This window comes from Podospora pseudopauciseta, assembly GCF_035222475.1.
Source record: "Podospora pseudopauciseta strain CBS 411.78 chromosome 2 map unlocalized CBS411.78m_2, whole genome shotgun sequence".
Taxonomy (NCBI): Eukaryota; Fungi; Ascomycota; class Sordariomycetes; order Sordariales; family Podosporaceae; genus Podospora; species Podospora pseudopauciseta.
Window position 1 is genome coordinate 2,684,502 of NW_026946663.1, and position 17,628 is coordinate 2,702,129.

The following is a 17,628-nucleotide window of genomic DNA, read 5'->3' on the forward strand; positions in this document are numbered from 1 at the left end:
GATCTCAGCCAAGGCCTCGGCCACCGAATGATATTCCATCTATTTAGCCTACCCCGGATACACGCACGGAGGTCACCGTCACTCCGTCAGCCCTTTTACATTCTGGATATCAATATTTGTAATGCATATGTTACACAAAATGGTTGGAAAGATCAGTACCTACTACCCTTCCTGATCTGGGCCGTGATATTACCTGTAGAAATCAGTCCGGTAATGAGATGGCTGCAATATCCCACCGGTTGTTGGAAGAGTTCTGACATCCCATATGAATTTCTGAACTTCAAGTTGTGTAGCTTCATAGGTAGGCTATCGTTTACTTTTCGAGTCTGAGCCAACACAAATGGCTCCGAGAAAGCCTAGGTCGATCAGACATTACCAGTCTAGGTATATCACCTTCATACCTGAAGCACTTTAACAATTTAACATGTACTCATATACTTACAATCCCAGCGTGTTACCTGTGAGTTGGGTACCTCTGGCTCTGGGAGAGACCACGTATCTGACGAGAAAGCACCAACAAGTCCACAGATAAAATTTGTATAACGAGGCTTCACTCCGCGTCGGCCGGCTCAACCTATCCCCCTTACAGGTACCTGATTCGTGCCAAGTACCATCACCCAAGCGAAATCGCAAGACCGAGACGCTTGATATCGGTCCCCTACTGACTATGACCGCTGCGGAGCAATATTGAAACGGAAAGCGATAGACTAGTGTTACCTATCGTCACCCTCGGCATCGGCTTGAGCTTGTGCCAGCTGATGCTGTGCTTCTATCCTCATTGAGACACTTGAGTAATAATCCCTCATATCTCCTTTTTTCACCGCATTATAGATCAGCCTTTTTTTCTCTTTCTTGCTTCACCGTACCTATAACCATGTGGTCACCTTCCTCCCATCATCATACTCCTTCGACCGCCTTTCACACACCAGCCATGGCCAACAATACAAGCATATTTCTCTTCGGAGACCAAACATTTGACTTTGTGCCAAAGCTGCGCGAACTCTTGACTGTTCAGGACTGTCCTCTCCTGGCAGCCTTCTTGGGCCAGGCTCACTATGTTGTCCGGGCACAGATGATCCGATCGCTGCCGCCGCAAGAGCACAAACTCTCCAGGACGGCCAACCTGGCTGAGATGTTGCAAAAGTATGCCGACGGGAAGTTAAATCCAGCATTTCAGACTGCCTTGTCGTGTATATCCCAGCTGGGCAGCTTTATGCAGTGAGTCTCATCTCAATCTCTTATAAGATGGCCGGACATACTGACCATATCCGAAGGACATACGAAGAAGACAGCACAAAGCCCTACCCGCGTGCCAATGATAGCTACGTTTTGGGTGTATGTACCGGCTCGCTTGCCGCCGCTGCCATCAGCTGCAGCAGCTCTCTCTCAGAACTGCTACCCATAGCCGTCCAAACAGCCTTGATAGCATTCCGTCTTGGCCTCTGCGCACTCGAAATGCGAGACCGTCTCGAGACATCGGCTCCCGATCGTGCACGTCCATGGTCTGCTGTCGTCTCAGGTCTTATGCCACAAGTCGCCGAGGCACTCGTGAAGGAGTTCTGTGATGGGAATACCCTGCCCAAGACTCGATATCCCTGGATCACAGCTACTGCCGCCAAGTCAACAACTATCACTGGAAGCCCCCGTGTTCTGGACCAGCTGCTTGCTGCCAAGTCATTCAGCGGCTACAAAACAACGGTGATTCCAGTCTTTGTGCCATCGCACGGCGACCATCTCTTCACGTCCAAAGACATCGATTTCATCCTGGAGACTACTGCTGTTGAGCCATGGTCGGGCTACTCAGCCAAGATCCCTTTCCTGTCAAGCGCGTCTGGCAAGTTAGTGTGGGTGGCAAACTTCAGAGATCTTGTCGAGCTGGCGCTGTCTCAGTGTCTCCTGGTACCCATTGGCTGGGACAAGGTTGAGACCGAAGTGCCTCGTCTACTCAAGTCTCGCGGTGTTAGCAGCGCTGTCATCGCTCCCGTGGGGTCATCCGCTCAAAAGAGCCTGTCGTCAGCTCTAGCAACAGGCGGTATCGCCAATGAAATTGGGACCGTGACCGGTGGGACCAACAGGTTTTCCCATCGCCCCGGAAGCAACAGGTGCAAGCTTGCCATTGTTTCCATGTCGGGAAGATTTCCCGAGGCTCAGAGTACTGATGCCTTCTGGGATCTCCTATACAAAGGCGTCGACACGTGCAAAGAGGTGCCACGTCAACGATGGGACGTCAGAACCCATGTAGACGACACCGGCAAGGCTCGCAACAAAGGCGCCACACGATGGGGCTGCTGGCTGGACTTTACAGCTGAGTTTGACCCGCGGTTCTTTAGCATTTCGCCCAAGGAGGCGCCTCAGATGGATCCGGCCCAGCGAATGTCGTTGATGTCGACGTACGAGGCCATGGAGCGTGCTGGCATCGTCCCCGATACAACTCCATCCACGCAGCGCAACCGTATTGGGGTATTCCATGGTGTCACTAGCAACGATTGGATGGAGACCAACACGGCCCAGAACATCGACACGCACTTTATTACGGGAGGCAACAGAGGCTTCATCCCCGGCCGCATCAACTTTTGCTTCGAGTTCTCGGGCCCAAGCTACAGCAATGACACTGCTTGCTCGTCCAGTTTGGCAGCGATCCACCTGGCCTGCAACTCGCTCTGGCGCGGTGACTGTGATACAGCTGTTGCTGGTGGTACCAACATGATCTTCACGCCCGATGGCCACACCGGTCTTGACAAAGGCTTCTTTTTGTCTCGTACTGGAAACTGCAAGCCGTTTGATGACGCTGCGGATGGCTACTGCCGTGCTGAGGGTGTTGGCACTGTCTTCATCAAGCGATTGGAGGATGCCTTGGCTGACAATGATCCCATCCTCGCCACCATCCTCGACGCCAAGACGAACCACTCTGCCATGTCAGACTCGATGACGAGACCACACGTCGGCGCTCAAATCGAGAACATGACTGCTGTGCTTAGCAGTGCCTGTGTTAGGCCCAACGAGCTGAGCTACATCGAGATGCACGGGACCGGCACCCAGGTCGGGGACGCGGTCGAAATGGAGTCTGTGCTCTCCGTCTTTGCCCCTGACGAGGAGGCTCGTCCCAAGAATCGCCCATTGTACGTTGGTTCTGCGAAAGCCAATGTTGGCCATGGTGAAGGTGTCTCGGGCGTGACCAGCCTTGTCAAGGTGCTCTTGATGATGCAGCACAACACCATTGTGCCTCACTGCGGGATCAAGCCTGGAAGCAAGATCAACCGACATTACCCTAACCTTGGAGCACGCAACGTCCACATTGCCCTGGAGCCCAAGCCGTGGCCTCGGTCTAACGAGCCTCGCCGCGTTCTCATCAACAACTTCAGCGCCGCCGGTGGCAACACGGCACTGCTGGTGGAAGATGCACCCGAGCGCCAGGACTTTTCTGCACCAGACCCGAGAACCAACCACATTGTCACTGCTTCTGGCCATGTGGGAAAGTCGCTCAAGAGCAACCTGGAACGACTCCTCGAGCACATTCAGAGTACTCCGAATCTCTCGATCTCTCAGCTGTCGTATACCACCACAGCTCGCCGCTGGCATCACCTTCACCGTGTGAGCATCACCGGGTCCACCATCACCGAGGTGGAGCGCAGCTTGATAAAGGCCATCGCCAATGGAGACGGTATCAACCGTCCCAAGACCAAGCCCAACGTCGTTTTTGCCTTCACAGGTCAAGGCTCACAGTACCTTGGTATGGGTCGACAGTTGTACGAGGCATATCCGAAATTCCGTGACGCCGTTGATCGCTTCGACCGTCTCGCGCAGAGTCATGGCCTCCCTTCTTTTCTGAACATCATCACCTCTGCTGAGGGCGACATGGATGCCATGCTCCCCGTAGTGGTGCAGGTCGGTCTGGCATGCCTTGAAATGGCCCTCGGTGACCTCCTCCAATCCTTTGGGCTCAGGCCTAGCGTTGTCGTGGGCCACAGTCTTGGAGAGTACGCGGCGCTGTATGTGGCCGGTGTCCTTTCAGCGTCTGACGCGATTTATGTCGTCGGGAAGCGAGCCGAGCTTCTTCAGGAACGCTGTCAGCGCGGTACCCATTCTATGCTAGCCGCTAGAGCTTCAGCTGCCTCTCTTACCGAGACGTTGGAAGGGTTGAGCTGTGATGTTGCGTGTATCAATGGCCCGCATGATACTGTCTTGAGCGGCTCGATCGAGGATATCACCGAGGCGCAACGCGTCCTCGCTGGAAAGGGGATCAAGGCGACAGTATTGAAGCTTCCGTTCGCCTTTCATTCGGCTCAGGTGCAGCCGATTCTGGAAGACTTTGAGAAACTGGCAGGTGGGGTGTGTTTCTCAAAACCGGCTGTGCCTGTCTTGTCGCCACTATTGGGCAATATCATTAACGAGGAAGGTGCCATCGGTGCCAACTATCTTGCCAGACATTGCCGCGAGGCGGTCGATATGGTCAAAGCTCTCGAGACAGCCAGAGATAAGGGCCTCATCAACGATAAGACCATCATCGTCGAGCTTGGGCCAAAACCGTTGCTCAGTGGCATGGTGAAGATGACACTCGGAAACAACATGACCACGCTATCCACTCTGCATCAGAATACAGACGTCTGGCCTAATCTCACCACCATCCTGTCGACCATCTACACTGCTGGTCTCGACGTCAACTGGGTCGCCTATCACGCTCCTTTTAACTCGGCCAAGAAAGTGATCCCTCTACCTGACTATGGCTGGGACTTGAAGGAGTACTACATCCCTTACGAAGGCGACTGGTGCCTGCACCGCCACGAGATCAAATGCGACTGCGCTGATGCCGGCAAAGAGGTGCACACTTCTGCCTATCAGGTGCCCACCGAGTCGCCCCTTCGCAAGCCATCAAAGCTGGATGCCACGAAAGAAGCCTACCCTGAAATTAAGACTACAACCACTGTCCACCGTGTGGTTGAAGAGAAGACAGAGCCGTTGGGAGCCACCTTTATAGTCGAAACAGACATGTCCCGTGCCGATGTCAACCCTATTGCACAAGGCCACCTCGTCGATGGCATCCCCCTCGCCACGCCTTCATTCTACGCCGACATTGCCCTCCAAGTCGGCAGATACTCCATGGCCCGACTCCGAGCCGGACACCCAGGAGCCCTGGACGGTCTTGTTGACGTGTGTGATCTTGTTGTCGACAAAGCCCTTATTCCCCACGGACAAGGTCCCCAGCTCCTCCGCACTACCTTAACAATGAGTTGGCCTCCCAAGGCAGCCGCCACCACCCGGAAAGCCACCGTCAAGTTCGCAACATATCTCCCCGACGGAAAGCTCGACACGGAGCACGCCACCTGCACAGTCCGCTTCACGACAGATGCCCAGCACAAGTCCCTCCAAAAGAAAGTACCCGACTACAAGGCCAAGATCCACCAGCTCCACGATGGCATGGCGAAGGGAAGATGCCTCCGATACACCCGCAAGAGCGGGTACAAGCTCATGAGCAGCATGGCTACTTTCCACCCTGATTACAAGCTCCTCGACAATCTGATTCTCAAAGAGGCAGAAAATGAAGCAACTTGTAAGATGAACTTTTCCGATGCCAAGAGCGAAGGGGACTTTGCTGCCCATCCAGCGTATGTGGATGCCATCACCCAGGTGGCTGGGTTTGCCATGAACGCCAGTGACGAGACGGATATTGCCAAGGAGGTGTATGTCAACCATGGCTGGGGGTCGTTGCAGATCTATGAGCCGCTAGTGAAGGGGAAGGAGTATGAGGTTTACACCAAGTTCAGCAGGGATAAGGGGGGTGATCTTGCTCACGGTGATGTGGTTGTTCTGCATGGGGACAAAGTGGTGGCGTTCTTTGGGAATCTGTCGGTAAGTTGTCGTGACGTCTATTTTTTTTTTCAGTGTTTGATGAAGGGTAAGATGCTGATACTTGATGATACAGCTGCGGAACGTGCCACGAAAGGCATTGCATGTTGTGCTCAAGTCAGCACTTGACAAAGGCATCCGTCAACGCGGCGGAAACCCGACAGCTCCTGCAAAGTCCAAGCCATCATTTGTTGATGTCAAACCAACGCCTGCTCCGATGACGACGAAGCAAGCAACCCAGCCAGCGCCAGCCTCAGACCCGGTGAAGAAAAGGACAGCCCCTAAACCCAAGGCAAAGACTTGCGGGACACCCAATGATGAGAAGTTCCACGCGGTCCTGCGGGTTGTTTCCGAGGAGAGCGGTGTTGCTCTCGAGGAGCTCACAGATGAGAGCAACTTTGTCGACATGGGCATCGACTCACTGAGCTCCATGGTGATTGGCAGTAGAATGAGGGAAGACTTGGGCATGGACATGGCCTCGGAATTCTCGCTCTTCATTGACTGCCCAACTGTTGGTGCCTTGAGAAACTACTTGGGTGCTTCTTCTACCGCAGCAGAAGTAGAAGATGACGAAGATGACGAATACCATGACGCCGAGCCAGTTGCAAGTCAACAGACACCAGACCCATACCTTGCACATGTTACAACCCGAGCTTCCGATGTATTGGCAATACCCACCACGGAATCTGGCGCAGCCTTCGACAGCAGCCAGTTTCCTGCCGCACTGAAGATCATCTCTGAGGAAAGCGGCGTCGCGATTGAAGAACTCACCACCGAGACAATCTTTTCCGACATTGGCATAGACTCCCTCAGCTCCATGGTCATCTCCAGTCGTTTCAAAGAGGAACTCGGCCTAGGCCTCGACTCAGCCTTCTCCCTCTTCGACGACGTCCCCACCGTGGCCAAACTCTCCGCGTTCCTCAACAACAACAACAACAACAGCAGCAGCAGCAATCTTGCTCCGGAAGAAGTCGCCTCGATCTCTTCCACCACCTCAGATCTAGACCATAGTTCCTCTATCCACGAAAGCAGCAGCAGCAGCGCCAGCGAACCCGAGGATGACGACAACGATACCCCCCCATCCATCAAGCGCGTGCCACACTGCCGTCCCTGCACGTCCGTCATCCTCCAAAGCCTCCCCCGCGTCGCAAAAAGAACCCTCTTCCTTCTCCCGGACGGCGGCGGCTCCGCATCCTCCTACGTCCCCCTCCCCCGCCTCAAATCCGACGTCGCCGTCGTCGGCCTCAACTGCCCCTACGCGCGCGACCCCGAAAATATGAACTGCACCCACACAGCCATGATCGAGTCTTTTTGTGCCGAAATCCGGCGCCGCCAACCCCACGGGCCATATCACCTAGGCGGGTGGTCCTCGGGTGGGGCGTTCGCCTATGTCGTGGCGGAGGCGCTGGTGAATTCTGGGGAGGAGGTCGGGAGCATCATCATCATCGACGCGCCGGTGCCACAGGTGATGGAGAAGTTGCCGGATAGCTTTTACAAGCATTGTAATAGTGTGGGGCTGTTTGCGAATCAGCCTGGGGGGCAGGGGGGTAGTGCTGAGCCGCCGGGGTATTTGATTCCGCATTTTCAGGCGGTGGTGGATGTCATGTTGGATTACAAGGTTGCTCCGCTCAAAGCCATCAGTGGTAGGATGCCCAAGGTGGGCTTGATTTGGGCTGCTGAGACTGTGTTGAAGGAGAGCGAGGCGCCGAAGATGAAGGGGATGCATTTTATGGTGAAGAAGAGGGTTGATTTTGGACCGGATGGGTGGGATGGGGTGCTACCTGGGGCCGAGTTTGATATTGTGAAGGCGGAGGGGGCGAATCATTTTACGCTTATGGTGAGTGGACTGATTTGTTGTGAGGAATGTGAAAATGGGATGTTGGCTAACGCACAGAACAGAGCAAGGAGTATGTCGGGTTGATTAGCGATCTGATTGACCGTGTTATGAGTGGTTATACTGGGTGAGAAGATATGGGTAAGGGTTACGACTGTGACGAAGTTATGAGTTCTATTCACTGTCTAGGCGAGTTGGGATATTTTGAGTTCGTTGGCGTTTTCTGGATGGTCAGGCTTGAACTTGTATCTCTGATCTCTTATGACCAGTTGGGATTTTATTGCTAATCCCTTGTCCTTCGTATTGCTACCTCGTTCGTTCTGGAGAAATGGTTCATTCGATTCACGTTAATGGGCGTAACCCCTAAATGTCTTATTGCTCGCTCCATTCCCATCACCACTGTTCATTCCTCAACTGTGGGAGGTATTACTCCCGGCGGATTGGTCAAGCAGGTTGCTCCAGGGCTTCGGCCTGAGGCCCACTTATTGGTGAGGGGATAGGAAAAGGTTTTTGCTCTCTGGAGCTGTTTGTTTGAGTATCTGAGAATATCATCAATTATTACACATCTCTGAGGACGTACAACATCAACCCACGCGGCCCCTAAGATTACACCCGCCCCCACTCCTCCGCTAACCACTCCAAAACCAGCATGCCACTGCCCGCGCCACCAAAACACTCATCATCATCATCATCATCATCATCATCCCTAGAGTCACAAACTACAAATAAGCCCATGCTCACACACTAACTACTTCTCACCGTCACGGTCGCATAAGCAGGCAACCCGGGAGCCTCAGCATACATACCAATCGCGAAAAAAGGCGCCATTGGGCCATACAAAAATGTCACCCCCTCTCTCAACCGTTCCCCCACCCTCCCCATCGCCCCCTTGATTAGGTACCCCATCAATGGCATCCATTTTTCTCTCACCTTCCCCCTCGCCGTGACGCCCACTGCCTTTCCGTGAAGCCGTTCCCTCGTCGTGGCAAGCTCGCACATCGCCGCCCCAAGATCGGCGTAACTAAGCGCGACGTCTTGCTTTTCGTCTGCTCGAGTGATGAGAGAATATCCCGTCGGGGGGGACTCGTGAAGCGTGGGCGGGTCGATGAGTATGTAATTTAACAACCCGTTTCCGGAAGCTGGAATGTAGAGGTTGCATGCCTCTTCTAGGTCGGAGTAGCTGTTGTGGAGACAGAAACTGACAACGGAGTGGACTAGCTTGGGCACTTGGGAGGAGAGGGCGGGGTTGAGGCTTGCGGTGCGGAGTTGAAGGATTGTGGGGGGTTGGTAGTGGCTCTTGTTGGTGAGCGAGATGGTGGTGAGGGAGGAGACGATGGCTGATGCGGTGGTGGAGTGGAGGGTTGTGCCGGGGTTGCTGGCGTTGGTGCCGACGCAGTTGAGGATTGTGGTTGCTGAGGTTAGGCAGGGGGTTAGGGAGTGGGGAGAGGTGGAGGTGCCTTCGAAGATGTGGATTTTGAAAGGGGGGGGAGGGCGGGATGAGAGGAGGGTTGGGAAGGTTTGGAGGAGTTTGGGTTTGGAGCGGACGAGGATGTTGAGTTGGATTAGGTCTTGAGGGGGGTTTTGGAGGAGGTGGTGGAGGATGCTGGTACCGGTTGCGCCGGTAGCTCCGAGGAGGGCGTAGGTGGACATGTTGATGATGGGTGAGCTTCTTTTGGTGGCGTTTACCTATGGATAGTCAGTCTCTTTCACCACGGGTGTACTGATGCCTACATGTATGCGTGGAATAGGTAGGTGAGTGACGGGTGGCGATCTGGCTTGCTGTTGGTTGATGAAGCTACTGCAATATCGGTGTACGATATTTCGGGGAGCGAATTCGTTGGCAAGTGCTCGTCGTACCGCACAATTGTGTCGCTATCCTGACTCAACTAAGCAACTTTTTGCTTTGGTGTCAACACAAATGACGTTATGGATATGTATTAGGAGTCATCGTTCATCAAGACAACCTTGAAGCCATGCAAGAAGTTAATGGTAGCAGAAGTCGCATTCGCCCTTTCCAATTCACCTTGGTCTGCATTCGTGTACATGCTACCTAATAGTACCAACGCGTACATCCAATCCCTTACTTTGGAACCGTGACAATAATAGACTGCATCTTGGAGTCATACTGATGAATCTCCACAATCTTCAACCCAGCCTCGCTCAACAGCGCCTCCCACTCAGGCTTGGTTCGCTCAACGCCTCCCAAGCTGTTCATCATAATCAAATCCATGTACGCTGACTGCCAAGGCACGCCCATTTCAGGAAGCACCACGTCGTCGATGATCAAACACGAGTCCGGGCCCATGGCAGGAATGATGTTCTTCAAGATCTGCAAAGATTCTTTGTCGGGCCAGTCGTGGAGCACATGACGGAGATAATACAGCTTGGCCCCCTTGACAGTCTGTGGGCCGAAGAAGTCGTGCTCGACAAACTCAATGCCCGGAACCGGCCTGGCACCCGCCAGAGTTTGCGGGATGTCTTGGACAATAACGCGGCCGGGGAGGTCGGGAAACTTTGCCTTGAATGCGATGGCCTGCTGACCAAACCCGCCGCCTATGTCTACCAAGACGGCCTCGTCGGGCTTGGTGGCAAGGGAACCGAGCCTCTCCTCGATGGGGTACTTGTCTACCCAGTGAACTGGGCGTTCCAGTGCCATCAGGTGGCCTAGGCTCTTCATGTGCTTTGGGTGTTGAGGCATCCACTCAAAGAGCGTCAGGTCAGTGTTGAAGGCTTTCTGGAAGACGGTCTGCTTGTTGGAGGTGATGTTTTGGTACTTGGTCTCGGCGAGAAAGTCGGGCATGGCCTGGGTACACGGGCCGGGAATATCGAAGCTACAGAAATAGTTAGCTTCTGCCGTTCTGGAGTCGTTGAGAGGGAGACTGACAGTTGGCAAATAGCACCCGCCGCATTGGGGTTCGAAAAGACCTTGGTGAAGGCGCTGGCGGTGTATTCGTACTTCCCGGTCTCTTTCACGAGGCCAAATGCTGCCATGGTACGAAGGAGGCGTGCTGCTATGCATCAGTATTCTGAGTATCTGTTGCTGAAGGTGAATCCATGATCCGTACCCAAAAGTTGTGCCGAGGCTCCAGTTTGCTCATTCAGCTGGCTCAGCGTGACAGGAATATCACTCTGCGTGAGGGTCGTGAAAATGTCGAGGTCGATGCCAATCTTGGCCAGAGCCAGTTGAAGAGGCTTCAAGCATTGTTAGCCCCCTATATCTGACTAGGTGGATGCCGTACAGGAAAACATACCCCGCTGGTGAGTCTCATAACAACATCCCAGTCTGAATAGAAGCCAACTTGCAGCTCACGGATGTAGCCCTGGATCTCTCTTTTCCCGGCATCCTCTGCCTTGGCGTAGAGCTCTTTGATCTGATTGAAGATGGACTCCATATTGACAGTATGTAGTGGAACAGTACCTAGTGCCTGGTGGAAGGTAATACCGTGGTATTCTGTGTGGCAACTTTGGGCTGCGAGAGATGTCCTCAAGTAGTATGGGTCTAAACCGGGAAAGGGATGGGTGTACTGATTTACTCCGAGATATCGGTGAAACACAATTCGGATTGTGAACATCTATGGAAGCGGGTATTCACCCAGATAGCGATATGTCCAGGGCATGTAATGATACAACAACCCCGTCAAGGCAAAGTAAATGCCATCCCACGGAAATTTGACATGGTCCGACGTTGGCAGCACGCTGACATTCCGCATACAGTACTTTCCCTCCTCACTGGCCGCTATCTCCACCATTCCAGCCGCCAGGTCCAAGAAGGAGAGCGGCGTCTTGGCTGTCTCGGTACTGATCTCGTGGCCACTCTGCCGGTCATGAACCAACCCTCCGGGCTTGACAAAGACGGAAGTCACCCAGCCCTGCTGCGCTCGCAGGAACTTCTCGGCTTCAGCGAGGTCCTTGTAGAGATATGACACGGCAGTGCTGAGGATCGAGTGAACAAAGGCAGGAACGTCTCCGCAGAAGGACTCCTCGAGTGAGGCTGAGGAGAGCTGGATGAGTTTCGGAAGCCGTGGGGGGGAGTTGTGCTGGTCGGCCTCATGCCGAATCCGATCGAGAGCCGAGATGACAACCGATGCCGTGTCCCGAGCCACGGTGCAACCTGGCATATTGTCCACTACTGCAACCGCGAGGAACACGGCCCGAGTACCGCGGATGCAGTCGGCAATGAGCGAGATATCGTCGAGATGACCTTCAAACACCTTCACCTGCTTGTTGCTGGCGGCTTCGGGGCAGACACGGAAGAGCTTCTCTTTGGACCGACAATAGGCGTTGACCCGGTTGACGGGTGACTGCAGGAGGATTTGCATCAGAGCTTTGCCCGTATTGCCTGTGGCACCAAGCACTGCATAAGAAGGCATCGTTGATAGCTATCCCGAGCCAGCACGGCAAACGCTTTGTGGAATGAGATGAGGGAAAGTCGATTATCGCACATGCCTAAGTACCTTAGCTGGGAGGGCCCTTCCTGTCAGCAACGCCAAGTCCGAGGCGTTCTCGGTGACCGATACCCCTCCCCGATGCAGCTGTCATGGCCGGTACAGTACCTGATTGGCGTACAAGTTAACACTCTTTCCTCAGCATCAACGAGCAGGTGAGGTGCTCTGTCAAGTTTCCGCTTCCAATTCACAACCGCAATGGCTTTCCCAAGAGAAAGATGCATCCCCAAAGAGATCTCCCCGTATAACATTCAACTTTCGCCTGAAGACACTCCAGGCAATACCCACGTCAAGGTTTTGACCCAAGAAAGCGCAGACAAGGTCTCTGAGCTGCTGATGGTAAATCATGTACGCTACCACACTCTCTTTGATGCCGTGGGCTTCCACAGTAAGTTCGCAAACGCATTGTACTGCAAACTGTATGAAACGGCTTCTGACATGGCTCTGTAGACCACACCGTGCACCATCTTCTCACACTTTGGGCCCTGGGCGCCACTCCATCAGAGGTACAGGCTATGTACGATCTCAACAAGCCGTACCAGGCCCTCATCCAGTACCATCCAGCGTCAGTAGCTGCGGTTAAACTGAAAGAACCTGCTTTCTTCAAGCAGTGCATTGGAAACCTGGACTACTACCAGGACTACGTTCGGTTTTTCCAAGACGAGATTGCCGTGAGGGGGGTCCCGGCTGTCGTGAACGAGTACCTGTTCAAGGGGGATGAGTTATCCGACGACATTTTTGCGCGCATGCATTCTGGCTTTCTTCATCCCATGATCCACCTCGGCTGTGGCCTGGAGTTTAGCCAACCCTGTCTCGTCGCCGAGGCTCTCGCAGCGGGGTGTGTTCATGACGAATGGCCAGAGTGGTTCATCTTCCCAGTGGAGGAATATCTCAAGTCGAACCCGGATGTCCCGTCAAAATCGCTGCTGGAAATCGTCACTAGTCTTCAAAGCGACCCCGTCATTGCTAACGCCGTGACACCTGACGACCCCCTCAACAAGATATCTGACGGCCTCTTGAAAAAGGTGGCCAAAGAGCTGGTGCCATATCTGGCCTCATACCAAGTCGATGCAACACCAGAGGACCTCCAACAAAAGACCACCGCCATGATACACACGTGCGCGTACATTCTCGGGGCAGCCCAGCATCCCGGCAAGGTAGAAGCCATCGACTTTGTCATGCTTCACATGTCCACGCTGGGAATCTTCTACCCGACCTTTATGGCACAAGATTGGATCTCCAACGAAAACAAGAAGCGGATGCTGCAGTGGAAGGCTTGGGGAGACGCGGTGATGTATGCCGGGTGCGGATGTCCCAAGCTGTACCCTGAGAGGGTTACTGGGTACACCCCTAAGCGCCCCCAGGACGGCTGGCCGGAACTCTGTCACCGGGCCAATGTCTATGGTGACGATGGACACATTTCCAAAGTCATCCGGGCTATGCTAAACACCCAAGAGCTACCCGAGCCGGTAGAAGGATTCCCCCTGGCGAAGAAGGATTTCCTCAAGATTGCGCATCTGGCTTTGGACTCTGTGGAGAGGATGCTGGAGCCAGGACAGTACAAAGTCCCTGATAAGATCAAAAAGACTGTGGCAGAAGAAATGCGACAAGATGAGGAGATTGTTAGGGTAATGGTGCGGTGGGTGCGTTGGTGCGGTGTGGAAGGATCGTGGGATAACTTCCCGGACCTTGTTGAGAAATCACGGGGTGAGGAGGCAGTGGTTGGAGATGCTACAATCGCTGCGACATAACTTGGTATCATCACTTGTCCTGTACTGCTTATTTGCCAAGACATAATTCACAGCCTGGTGCTCTAGAATCTGATTTAAAAATAGATACATATTATGACCTCTTCTATTTCATGTGGTATATTACTATATCGTTATTAGCCTTATATTAATACAAGCGTATAGCATGTTATCCCAGGCCGAGAATCCTACTTTGAGAATCTTACTACATGCTACCACAGGCACATGTTACATTGCAGATCATCGCTTCCGACCGTACTCAAGCTTCATGTCCTTACGGACTCATAAAGCGATGGCTAGTCCCACCGCTGCCTCTCCAGTTCTAAACTACCTCGTTTGAATCCTCCCTATGCAAGAGTAAATATAGGTCGAATTGCGGTTTCCAACATGCTCGTGACAACCCTTCTTTCCGCCATGTCAACCCTTTCAAGGGCGGCACCCACCACAACCACCGTCGACTCAACAGAACTCGGCCAAGGTCCTTACCACTACGACTTCGGCTGGACCAAACCCTTCATCAGCTCCTGCAGCAACAAGACTGTCGATGTCAAGTTCCGCTGGTCCATCAAAGGCCTCCAATACACCACCTCTTCCACATTCATGTCACCCACCGAAGAACAAGAACAGAAGCCCAGCATCGAGTCGACTTACTTCAGCTTCAACCTCACCAACCCCGCCATCGGGGGCCTAGCTCGCTGCAACACCACCATGTCTGGGCCGATACCAAACGCGACCCATGTATTCTGGTGCGACAAGTGGCTTTCAGTCGACGCTGGGACGGTTGGGCTGTATGGGACCCGTGGTCCACGGCTTCACCTGAGGTTTCATGAGAAGACGCTGTTGCTTAATGATGGGTGGAAGTGTGATGAGCCAGGGCAGAGAAGTAATGGCGAGTGAGTACATCCTTTCCTTTTGATTTGACGATGACATGGATACCGCAAGGTGTTGACACAAAGTGTGTTCAGCATACAATACAGCGCAAGAGGCCTTATAGAACTGGAATACTCGCAGTGTACTGGGGCATCTTCAGTCACCGGTGACTGGAAGCCCGGTCAGATTTATTCGCAAAAGACAATCGGTTGTCGCGCTGACCAGATCGATCTTAAGCCGAATTATCTACTTGGGGTGTAGTGAGTTGCCCTCCATGTTTGGTTGAGTGTAAACATGGAACTATGTACAAGCTACTGACATTGACTTAGCTCTGCTGACCCGTTTTTCTTGGTTATTGGGGAGTGGTAAAATGTTGAAAGTCCTGCACGTCTGGGACACAGATGGTAGCATCCCCTTGCGTCACATTGAGATGGAGCGCTAAGAGACATGATATATGAAAATCACTTGGAATTCATTTAAGAGCAGCTCTACTTGTACTCTACTCTTTCAGTCGAGGAAGATGCCTTGAACATTTGTCCCTTGAAAAGGGGTGAATAAGGGGGTGCACAGTATGGTCACTCAGGTCACACAGTGCCCGCACTGTTTGGGTCACAACGCTCCAGAAAAAATTCACAACTTTTGGCTGCCCGCAGTGATGAAGTCACACACACCCCAGCTCTCACTTTCACATTCAATCTCAACCCTCATACTCCAGTCTGCTGCCTATCTATTGTCGTGAGAATCAATCTCGTGATTTTCCCTCATTTTCGATTCGATTTTACGTCACTTCTGAGGCCCCCCTCAAACACCGAAAATGGCCTCGATCCAATTTCAAGAAGAAGAAATTGACGACCTCATCTACCTCGCCCGCGTCGGTGACAAAGACGAGCTCTCCACTCTCCTCTCAGGAATCATTGCCCGCCAGACCACCGACAGGATACCCACACCCGCCGACGTTCTCGCCCAGGCGGTAGACGAGAGCAGCAAGAACACAACCCTGCACATGGCCAGCGCCAACGGTCATGTTGGTGAGTTGAATTCTCTCATACTATCCACTATTTTCTTACATGAAACTAAAATAATTTTTGACAGAAATCGTCGAGTACATCCTCTCCCGGTTTCCAACCGCCGACAAGGATCAAAAACAAGCCTTCCTCGACGCCACAAATGAGTTCGGCAACACAGCCCTCCACTGGGCAGCTCTCAACGGCCACCTCCCAATTGTGAAGCTCCTCGTTGAAAACGGTGCGTCTGTTGCGTTGGCCAATGACAAGAACTACATCCCTCTTGACCTGGCGAGCTTCAGCGAGAAGATCGATGTGGTGGATTACTTCCTCAAGGAGGTGCGTGAGATGGAGGCTGAAAATGCAAAGGAGGGTCTAGGGGAGGCTGTGACGGATGTAAAGGTAGAAGACGGTGAGGAGAATGAGGGCTCTTCAAAAGGAAAGGAGAAGGAGTCAAGTTGAGAGGAACGACGAATAATACCAAAAGAAGAAGAAAATGACATGAACTGAGAACTGCTCTTTGATTTGTTTTGTTATTGCTGTGATGTACCCGCCTTACTCTGGCTTCAGAGCATACATCCTAACTGGCAACAACCCACTACTCTGAAACCCCTTCTGCAGCTCAACCTGCACGAGCTTCAACTTGGCCTCCTTGAAGATGCGTCTAAACGTCGCGTCCTCCCTGGGGTGTTCTTCTGTTAGCAGCAACATTCCTCCCCCTCCCCCCCCCCCTTTAAAAAAAACACACACAAACATACATACCTCGTAACACTACTATCCACCTCATCAAAATCATCCTTCCCACTTGTACTATTATTCTCCTTCACAACAATAAACCCCCCCTTTTCCACATCCAACGCAGCTTTGCACCGCTCCAGAAAGCTCACCAGCTGGTGATCTGTCAAATGCCCCACGCACCACTGGATCCATATCAAGTCATACCTCTCCCCTCCATCTTGCATCTCCCACTGCTCCAACCCTATATTCCACACTTTACCCACCCCCGTCTTCCCCTTGAGCTCATCGGTGAACTTCTGAATCGGCTCAATGACGTCGACTTGCTGGGCGATGCCATCGAGGAGCAACCCCGTCGTCACACGGCCTATTCTATCGGGGTGTTGTCAGTGAGTATAAATTGATGGGAGACAAGCTGAAAACAAACCCAGCGCCCCCCTCCAACGCCCTCTCCACCTTCCTCTTCTTCGCGCCAACACCAAGCTTAGCCAAGAAGTTTTTTGAGCCTTGGATGTCGACTTTGCTGATGTGGGGAAACCCGCCCAACATGCCGTTCACATCTGGAGCAATAGACTCCCAATAGGCGAGGCCGTCGGTGGTATTGATGAGGGCGTCTGCTGGTTGTTGGTCCTGATTCGACATCTTGGTGGGTCCGAGATGTTCGAGAAGAGGTGACGAAAAGAAGCAAACCTGATCTGTTAAAAGTCCTGCTGAGTACCTTGAATAGTGGCGTGAGATACTGAGAGATAATGAGGGTGGGTCACTCAGACTTTTGTTGTCGTTATCAAAAGTTTACTCTGATGCAGTTTCAGTTGGGCAGGTGGTGATGAAAATTACATCGATGAGACGATGCAAATGTGAAATATTACGCGTAATTTGTACGGTGTCACGTGGCTAGTGAACAAAAAGACTCAGTGAGAGAGGGTTAGGGTACAAACATTGGATGTCAGGAACAATAAGAATCGGACACAAAAAGAAGAGAAGGACATGGAATATAAGAAACATTAGGGATCCACAATGGTAGTGAATAGTTCGGAGATCTTTTCCGGTGGCTTGCCACTGTTATTCGAGGTTTTTGGCTGTCATTTGAACCTGCTGACCTTGGTATTTCTTATCTCATAAGCTGGCTAGATTCATACTCCTTTGGC

At 52.7% G+C, this 17,628-nt stretch overlaps 8 protein-coding genes across 8 annotated transcripts; 4 read left to right on the forward strand and 4 right to left on the reverse strand.

The window, feature by feature from the left end:
- Positions 1 to 84: 84 nt before the first annotated feature.
- On the forward strand, positions 85 to 8,060 carry QC763_207410 (Type I Iterative PKS). Its single transcript, XM_062909799.1, has 6 exons — positions 85 to 210; positions 286 to 384; positions 451 to 1,218; positions 1,275 to 5,847; positions 5,921 to 7,681; positions 7,744 to 8,060. Exons 3-6 carry the CDS (start codon positions 875 to 877, stop codon positions 7,807 to 7,809), a joined length of 6,744 nt encoding a protein of 2,247 aa, XP_062768618.1. The 5' UTR covers positions 85 to 210; positions 286 to 384; positions 451 to 874; the 3' UTR covers positions 7,810 to 8,060.
- A 224-nt stretch (positions 8,061 to 8,284) lies between these two features.
- On the reverse strand, positions 8,285 to 9,454 carry QC763_207420 (uncharacterized protein; the record flags this gene model as incomplete). The annotated part of the gene is made up of 2 exons (XM_062909800.1): positions 8,485 to 9,454; positions 8,285 to 8,397 (listed from the first exon to the last, which is right to left on the reverse strand). Exons 1-2 carry the CDS (start codon positions 9,326 to 9,328, stop codon positions 8,285 to 8,287), a joined length of 957 nt encoding a protein of 318 aa, XP_062768619.1. The 5' UTR covers positions 9,329 to 9,454.
- A 132-nt stretch (positions 9,455 to 9,586) lies between these two features.
- On the reverse strand, positions 9,587 to 11,250 carry QC763_207430 (uncharacterized protein; the record flags this gene model as incomplete). The annotated part of the gene is made up of 4 exons (XM_062909801.1): positions 9,587 to 10,509; positions 10,563 to 10,686; positions 10,744 to 10,870; positions 10,930 to 11,250. The coding sequence occupies 4 exons, from the start codon at positions 11,248 to 11,250 to the stop codon at positions 9,759 to 9,761; spliced, it is 1,323 nt and encodes a 440-aa protein (XP_062768620.1). The 3' UTR covers positions 9,587 to 9,758.
- QC763_207440 (uncharacterized protein) lies at positions 11,251 to 12,048 on the reverse strand (the record flags this gene model as incomplete). Its single annotated transcript, XM_062909802.1, has 1 exon — positions 11,251 to 12,048. The coding sequence occupies one exon, from the start codon at positions 12,046 to 12,048 to the stop codon at positions 11,251 to 11,253; it is 798 nt and encodes a 265-aa protein (XP_062768621.1).
- QC763_207450 (uncharacterized protein) lies at positions 11,678 to 14,046 on the forward strand. Its single transcript, XM_062909803.1, has 2 exons — positions 11,678 to 12,511; positions 12,574 to 14,046. The coding sequence occupies exons 1-2, from the start codon at positions 12,322 to 12,324 to the stop codon at positions 13,872 to 13,874; spliced, it is 1,491 nt and encodes a 496-aa protein (XP_062768622.1). The 5' UTR covers positions 11,678 to 12,321; the 3' UTR covers positions 13,875 to 14,046.
- Positions 14,047 to 14,141: 95 nt separating this feature from the next.
- Positions 14,142 to 15,110, forward strand: QC763_207455 (uncharacterized protein; the record flags this gene model as incomplete). Its single annotated transcript, XM_062909804.1, has 3 exons — positions 14,142 to 14,764; positions 14,837 to 15,001; positions 15,071 to 15,110. Exons 1-3 carry the CDS (start codon positions 14,259 to 14,261, stop codon positions 15,108 to 15,110), a joined length of 711 nt encoding a protein of 236 aa, XP_062768623.1. The 5' UTR covers positions 14,142 to 14,258.
- A 445-nt stretch (positions 15,111 to 15,555) lies between these two features.
- Positions 15,556 to 16,263, forward strand: YAR1 (ankyrin repeat-containing protein; the record flags this gene model as incomplete). The annotated part of the gene is made up of 2 exons (XM_062909805.1): positions 15,556 to 15,769; positions 15,834 to 16,263. 2 exons carry the CDS (start codon positions 15,556 to 15,558, stop codon positions 16,205 to 16,207), a joined length of 588 nt encoding a protein of 195 aa, XP_062768624.1. The 3' UTR covers positions 16,208 to 16,263.
- QC763_207470 (uncharacterized protein) lies at positions 15,838 to 17,122 on the reverse strand (the record flags this gene model as incomplete). The annotated part of the gene is made up of 3 exons (XM_062909806.1): positions 15,838 to 16,427; positions 16,508 to 16,852; positions 16,908 to 17,122. 3 exons carry the CDS (start codon positions 17,120 to 17,122, stop codon positions 16,301 to 16,303), a joined length of 687 nt encoding a protein of 228 aa, XP_062768625.1. The 3' UTR covers positions 15,838 to 16,300.
- Between the last annotated feature and the right edge of the window lie 506 nt (positions 17,123 to 17,628).